An 8,352-nucleotide genomic window follows, 5' to 3' on the forward strand; every position below is an offset into this window, starting at 1 on the left:
GAAGACATGAGAATCCCATGAAGTATCTTTGCATTTTATTCCAGTTACTTCCAGACAGCTAATATGTGCTGTACTAAAGTCTACACCAAGTTGAATAAAACTGTGATGGGAAATATAAAACTGTACTTTCCTATCCCCCAAAAGGCTGATGGTGAATTATAGGATAAGGGCAACTTCTGCCTGCCATTCACCAAGTTAATGATTCAGAAGAGACTGGGGCTGCAACTTCCCCTACTATCACTACTGTACATGTGACAATCTGTCATACATCCACTGTTATTATGACTACATTACTTGTACTTGGCTCTTACAAACCTCAACATGAGGTGGCGTAGGAGAAGATCGGGAGGTGTGGTCTTGTGGTCTGTCGTCTAACTGCTGATCTAAGCCGTGTTCGTCTCCGTGTCTCTGATTTGCCCACATGCTCTCGGATTTTGATCTGGAGTGAGTGTCGCTTTCGCTTCTGGATGGAGATGCCCGTGGAGACTGTGACGGTGAGGGTGAGGTGCGAGCGGCGCCTCTCGTATTATAGCCATCTTCCCGTCTCCGCCGCTTTGGGTGTGGACTGCTTCGATCATCTGAGGAGTGGTAGGAGTGGCTTGTCCGTTTACCACCAGACTCGGATATTGGTGGCTCGTCGGGAACTGCCAGACCTTTGATTCTTAGCACTTCAGCTGCTTTGATTAATCTCCCAAGGTTACTCTGAGCAACACTGACTGCACCCTCATACATGTAACAGAACAATGCTTCCAAGTCACTTCTGTTTACATCCTTCAGTACTATGACTGGATGTTTACATGGTGTGTTCTCAAAGATTTTTTCAAAGTATTCACTACAGGTTGAGAGAACTAACTTGTGTACAGGATAAAATTTGCCTTCACATGCCACTGTCACATCAGTGTACCTTTCCTGCAATTAAATAAGAAGCAGAGTCAGTTTATGAGAGAGAGAGAGAGAGAGAGATGGGGGGACTTAGGTAAAACTCCAATATTCAGTTCAGACTGGATGCTTTTAATATGATCATCCTGCCTTTCCCATCTAAGGATTGGAGGAAGTATGGTCAAGAAAGCAAGGAAGAGAGCACAATAGAGGGACAACATAATCAGCATGGTTAGAGAATTAGACAACATTTATTAATACAAATAAAATAATGAAATCAATTAATCTGAAGCATAACTGCATATGAATACAAAAAATAATAAAACATAACAATACAAACTATGCTCAACTTCTAGAACTACTAAAAAAAATTAAAATATTTTTTGCATAATTCTCAAAATGTCACAGGACTCACTTTTTCTCTCAACGTTGACAGGATGTGACAGAATGTGGCTTTGTGGTTGTTCCAAGAGAGTGATAACATTCCATCCGCCATGGTGCTGTGTGTGGGTCTATTCAAAGAAACACAAAATCAGAAGCCTAAATTCATCATCATCATCATCATCATCTCAGACCTAATTCCAAGAGATGGGATAAGGCATGATCTATCTATCTATCTTTTGCCAGACGCCTCAATCCTGTAATGGATGGCTACAAACATATCGCCTCCACGTTGTCTCGTGCCCTGCCATTTCACTGCCCTGCTTCCAGCTCACACCCCCCTCCCTTATATACATCTCCATTCCATCCCTTCATCTAATCCTTGGCATCCCCCTCCCTCTCCTCTCCTCCACCTCATTCACGTACACTTTCTTCGTCAGTCTCTCGCTCTGGCTGGCATGATACAGATCAATCAATCAATCAATCATTTCCTGTGACACCCCATGGGATCCATAGGGCCTCGATGAACTTTCTCCACCAATATTTATCTCTTGCCATCTCCTTCAGGTCCCACCAACACTCCTCTCCTGCTTCCTTTTTCATTGTCCTCAACCAGGTTTCCCTCGGCCTACCTCTACCTCTTCTTCCTCTAGCAATCCACTGTGGCACATCCTGTATTAAACTACCTTCTTTTCTGTATATGTGCCCCAGCCACTTCCATCGAGACAGTCTCACATATTCATTAATTGGTTCCACTCTCGTAATATCCCTTACTCTTGCATTTGTAACTCTGTCTTGCCACTTAACCCCAAGAATCCTTCTCAGATACAGATACAAAAAAATGAATAAGACACAAGAGTGAGAGTAGCAGAAACGAAGTTATCAAAGAGGAGCATGAGGAGTTACATGGAGAGACAGACTGACAAAAGAGGAAGTGAAGAAGCATTGTGGTGTGGATGTATTTACCTATTTGTATTTACCTATTTGTAGTATACAGGAATTGAGCAATGCTCGTGTTGTCCTGTCTCCATATCCACATTTATCAAGTCTACCTTTACACACATGAATGTTTTTCTCATGCACCACCTCTTTGTCTAAGTCGTTTCAAATATTTAAGAATATACCTAATTGTGATATACACGGAATGTACTATGCTCGTGGGTTTCCGTCGCTGTTTCCCAATAAGTCGAATTTAACTTTAAACTCCACTTTCTGTGGATGTGACAGAAAGTGTTAGAAATACACTGAGGTGGTATGGCTGTGTGGAGAGGATGAAGAGCGAGAGACTAACAAGGAGGGTGTATGGCAGTGAGGTGGAGGCGAAGGATGAGATGGAGGGATGGAGTGAAGAGGTATATGAAAAAAGGGGGTCATAAGATGGGAACAGGGCAGTGAAATGGCAGGGGACAGGGTGACACGGAGGCAATTTGTTTGTGGACACCCCTTAGGAGATAATGGCGTCTGGCAATAGACAGATAGATTTTCAGCCTCAAAACCTATATGCAAGAAAGTCTTACTATTCATACTTTTTTTTAAGCAACAGTAAATTCCTATGCATCAGTTGTATAATCCAGTTCACCTGAAGGTCTATCTTACTACCTGCTCAATGTGTGCGGTCTACAGCACTGCCTACAGATACAAATTTTTACATATGGTATCTTTATTATACCATTTTAAATATCTTAGTTTGGTTTGAGTATGTTGATGTATGCATGTACAGTATATATGTATGTACCAGTATTATTTATTATACCACATTTAAAGCCAGAACAGGATCAGTATAAGGTATCTCACTTTTACCTGCTTCAGAGGGGAGATGCCTGAAAGCAAGAGAAAGCTAGCCTCACAACCCCATTCACTCACTTTCACCATCTCGTGCGTTACATTGTACCGATCTACAGCCTCAAATACCAAAGCAAACAAACATCCACAATTAGGCTCTGCTAATTATATATCTTATAGTTTACCCTGAATGCAACACCTCTTACTTGAAAAAAAGAAAAAAAAAAAAAAAAAATCAATACACACCTCACTCTCCTAAATAATCATGCCTGAACCAATCAATTTTTCTTTTACATCCTCTTCCTAAGTCTTTGTCCTTCTTACTTCACCTTGTACTTCCAATATGTGTATCATCAGTTGCTCTTTCATCACTCACTGTCTCCATAGTTGTATCATTTTTGGTATTTTACAAATGGACAATATGCAGTTTTGGAATTTAAGCATCATTATCGTATAGTATAGTCCCTAAGGATCACAAATAACCCCCATTACCCCATTCGGAAATTGATTATTACTCCCCTAAGATAGGTTAGGTAAGTTGGGTTTGGTTTGGTTAGTTTTACTGTGTTTGGTGAGGGGCATTTCCGACAAAAATGAAGGTCAGAAACATTCGAATCGCATCAAAAACTGCCAGAAAAATATTTTGCACTACCTGGGGGGTGTATTGTCCACTTGTAAAAATTTCCCTCATTTTTCACACAATCTGGTTATCCCTTTCCTTTAATACTGCAGCTACTTCTCACCTCTCCTTTATTACATCATTTACAAGTCAATCTACGTCACCTCACATATAGTCCTTGGGTACTTCAATACTTTCATTCCTTTTTGTCCTTGTTCCTCATCTATTAAAGTCAACAGCGCTACAATATGCTGTCACAGGCTAAATACCCATCTCTCCCTAAAGTTACCACTGTTATCTCCTTCCACTCTCCATAATGCCCTAATTACCTACTTATGCTTGTTCTCCCCACCAATTTACCTAAAATATTCCATCCTGTAATATTCCTTTCATCTTATTACTGTACTATCTACATGCAATATCTGTTCATCTCATTTTTTTTCCCCATTAGAAGCTCAAAGACACGGGGCTAGGTTACTTAATCCCAACCAGACTTCCTTGCCCCAGGGTGGCATCATGTGAGCAATAATCCTTCACCTCCCCTGGATTTACAACTACTTAGAGTTCCATCTAGCTTGTGTGCCTTAACCCACTAGACCACCAGCTGTCAGTTGGTAACAAGTAAATGGTTTCCTGTCAATGCAGTCACTAGAAGGAAACATTACAGGATTAAAAGTCCCGATATCAACACACTCACATTCATTATACGGCACTTACTCATATGAATTGCTATCATTAGCTGGAGCTGACTGCTAGGTAGAGTTATCCCAATTATGAGAAGGTTATGTAGATGGTCTGTCCTATATTCCATACCTGGATTTTTAATGAAATAACCCCTTCATTATCACCATTAAAATAACCATTACATAATACAATATCCAGATTAAACATAAACTGATCGACCCCACGCTAATCCTGGCAACAACTCGTAGTCATGAATGCATATCACACGTATTGTTTTTTATGTAATTTCTCAACTTACACATGACTACTGTTGTCCTGTAATGTACCTAGTTTTTTTTTTTTTAAGTGTAAATATATGTGACGATATATATAAAAATGAAAATATAGATGACATGAACAGAGGAAGACAAAAGGAGGCGGAGGGGAAGGGGACGACGTCATTCATCATGTTCCTTACGTTACCTATAATCTCAAAGACTAATATAACCCAGCATATAACTAAGCTCCCCAAACAGCACCTTTAATACACGTAACAAGATATTAACTTGTAACGTGAGGGTGACAAAGAGAGCACAGACATGGCAGGGTGGAGCGGGGTGGAGTAGGACGGCTTGGTTTGCCTGGCGTGTTATTAACCTCAGTTCTGCTCTCGTTAAGACAAATGCTAACCTCCAAACTAACAGGTCTCCCCACAACCACATCATATATACAAGTAGTGGGATGATAACTGCTTAAATAATGGTGACATAGGCACAGAAACAGAGGGGGGTGGAGTGGTAGGGAGGGTGAGGGTGGCGTGGCGGTGGTGGTGGCAGTGCGGCCATCAGCGTCCCCGCCACCATCACCGCTTTGTCTCCACACCCGATGACCATAGCCTCTCACTACCACCCTCAAAACCCTCAACCACATTCCTAGTCCCTTTTAACATGAACTTCTTCACATAACCTAACTAATTAGAATAATGTAATCCTCGTACTTATGTCAGGGGAGTTAAAATACAGTAGAGATTTCCTTACAAAAAAGGTATGGCTACGCCTCTGTATCCAGCAATGTGACAGTACTCACTCTGGCCAGGGTACAACAGGCTGTCACTCGTGTCAGCAAAACATGTGCAATAGAATCAACGTATTGGCACAAACACAACAACAAACAAAGAACGTTTACCTGTGAGGCAGGTATAAATAATGCTGTACGCCACGAAGTGCCGGCCGGGAGGACGGTTGGGGCTCTGAGGGTGCAGCTGCGCCGCGCAGGACACGGCTGCCACACACTGCTGGCCCCCACGATGCCACACGCTACCTTAACACCAATATTTAACTATATGGGTTTACTTGCATATCAGCAATGGCCATGTCATATACAGATATATATTATTTAACCACACAGTGCGAACGGTCCGGATCTACTGCTGTAGAGGACGCTTCAAAGCACTAGATAGGGTCCATCAATTAACGTCCTTAGCAGTATCAGCAGTTCAGTTTATTTCATTAATTAATGCCGATATAGGAAAGTCAATAATGTAAGTAAACCTTTCCGCTTATTAAACGTAGCCTGTGGTCATATACCAGTCATAGCGGAATGTACGGAGACGTCGCATTGTTCGATCATTTCATGTGACCGACTGCGGTAAAAATGTTTTTCTGACGATAAAGAAATTTGCTGATAAAGAAATTATTTCAGTTAATAAATTTATATTGCAACTCCTAGCAACCAGATCTGCGCGGCGTCTAGTGGGAGTGAGTTGCCACAACGCGGCTGCGGCTTGCGGGACCGACTTGTATGTGTAACCGCCACATTTGAGCGGCGTATATACGCATCTGTTTATTTTTACATTTTATCACCCCAACACCTCAGCCCTCTCTTTTTACCGCCTATTCGCTTGCTAGTACGAATATCTTTTCTCCATGCGAAATAAAACTGCAGTAAGCCTACCGTAGGAATACGGCGGGTCATAAGAATCTAATCTGCATTCGGGCGTCCACAGGATTCTTTTTTTTTTAAAGCCCCTAAAACCCAGGAAAGCAGCTACTACATAGGGCGGCTACTGCATAGCCAGTCAGACGCCTTGTGCTCTAGTGTGACAGGGCATTTGAAAGGCATGTAGTCAATAAAGGGGAGGAGTGGTTGGGGTTTCTTGCTCATTTAATGCCACTCGAGGGTAGCGACTGCTTCCTCTCTCTTTGTCAGGCCTAAGTAGCCTAGCCTCGGGCCCTTACGCTCTTTATGGGGCTATAGAAGACTGCATGGTAGATTTTCAAGAGATATGCCTCGCTTGAGAAAGCATCAACCATACTGATGTTGTAGCTCCACACAGGTCTGGAGGTGAACCCGGTGGACTGCAGGCTAGTTAGCTTTCCCATACTGCCCACCATCTTCCTTTTTAGGGATTGGGAGGGATATTTAAAATGCCAGGAATAGTCACTGAGGGCATCACAACACCCCCAGGAGGAGCCTACGGAGGGACAGACAGAGCGCGATCCGACCCCAGGCGACAGGGACTTAAGTTCGCTCGGGCCGCGCGCCCCTATGACCCGGAATTCGCCCGCCGCCACCACAGCTGGAAACGGAGACTCCTTGCGGGCCAGCTGACCCTCGACAGGATTGGGGTGGAGCTACTTCCTCAGCTCCAAGCAGCACCCCAGCGACGGCAAGTAGCTGCGCCCTTTGTGAGACGGCCAGTAGCTGGTCAGCCCTTCAGGAGACGGCCGGTAGCCGCTCTGCCCTTCAGGAGACGGCCGGTAGCTGCTCCCCCCCTAAGAGCCACGGCCTGTAGCCGGTAGCCGTGCCCTTAAAAAGCCATGGCCTGTAGCCGGGCCACACGGCAGGAGACGGCCGGTAGCCTCTCCCCTGTCAGGTGCTGCTATACCCCCCTACAGGAACCAGTGACGGCCAGTAGCCGCGCTGGGGAGAGAAGGGTATGTCCCCTCTCCTCCTGTACTCATAGTTGCTTCAGAGAACACGACACAGGCAACAGCTGGTAGCCGTACCCATCGGAAGGAGATGGCCTGTAGCTGCTCCTCGTTGGCATGTCACACTCCACACGGGACTTCGGCGACAGCCGGTTGCCGTGCCGACAGGCAAGTGACGGCCAGTAGCCATACTTTCCCTGCACCTCCATCAGGGAGTCGGGCCCAGGCAACAGCCGGTAGCCGCACCTACAACGAAGGGACAGCCAGTAGCCGCTCTCGTCTCGTTGCCCATGGGAACCCAGTGATGGCCGGTAGCCATGCCGTGGAGGAGCACCAAAGCTCCTCGCCCCCTGTGACTCCACTACGAGAGGGCGTTCTGCCATCACACCTCCCGACAGGTGGGGGCGCAGACGATTCTACTGTCCCCCACGAGCGAGGCAACCTTCAGGAGGAAGGTTTCAGCCTCGAGGACCTATGGAGAGGCCCTGTGCTATCCCCAGGGTTATTCTCCGCCCAGCTGACTCCGGAGGGACCCTACCTGATGTACTCCAATGGAGACCGATGCCACAGCCCACTCCTGACGGCATCTCCGATGGCAGGAGACCGCAGCCAACGGGCCCCCGAGGCTGCCCCCAGGACCCCCGGGGGAGACCTCTCCCCACCCTGACGCAGACGACACTCGTCCTCCGTCAGGCGCCTGAGTGAGCGCTTTAGGAAACTCTTCGGCCCCAGTCCCAAGGGCCGTACTCCAGTTCCCAGCCCTGACAGTGCGGGCCCCTTTGCCGCACGCAGCCCTGGATGATAGAGGACGCCCCTGCGAGTGATCCCATGGCCGCAGGACACAGAGGCCCCTGGCCCAGCTCTGTCCCCATCAGGAGCTGGGCTGTGAGCTCTCCCACCACCCTCTGCCAACACCACCACCCTACCCAGTCCCGACAGTGAGTGATAGTGGGAGTGCAGTGACAGTGAAACAATGACATAGATACTGGGCAGTGTGTAAAGATGTTAGAGTGAATTCAGGTCAAAGATCTGCCAGTGGTATAGTGACGGAAGTGCAACTCAACAGTGAAACAGTGACAGAGGGGAGAAGCCGAGCAG

At 46.0% G+C, this 8,352-nt stretch overlaps 1 protein-coding gene across 4 annotated transcripts in view; it reads right to left on the reverse strand.

Annotated features, from left to right (window-relative positions):
• The window catches only part of LOC145417175 (uncharacterized), a 115,423-nt gene extending 109,805 nt beyond the window's left edge, over positions 1–5,618 (reverse strand). For all 4 annotated transcript variants that reach the window (XM_080285951.1, XM_080285953.1, XM_080285952.1 and 1 more), the window contains exons 1-3: positions 5,510–5,618; positions 1,295–1,391; positions 316–909 (exon numbers count right to left, since the gene is read on the reverse strand). In XM_080285951.1, the coding sequence (XP_080142077.1) occupies positions 316–909; positions 1,295–1,375 (675 nt within the window). In that variant the 5' untranslated portion in view covers positions 1,376–1,391; positions 5,510–5,618. The remainder of the gene's footprint in view (positions 1–315; positions 910–1,294; positions 1,392–5,509) is intronic.
• Between the last annotated feature and the right edge of the window lie 2,734 nt (positions 5,619–8,352).

Source organism: Coenobita brevimanus, chromosome 109 (genome assembly GCF_032717465.1).
Source record: "Coenobita brevimanus isolate Jiangsu-jjx chromosome 109, ASM3271746v2, whole genome shotgun sequence".
In the NCBI taxonomy this organism is placed as follows: domain Eukaryota; kingdom Metazoa; phylum Arthropoda; class Malacostraca; order Decapoda; family Coenobitidae; genus Coenobita; species Coenobita brevimanus.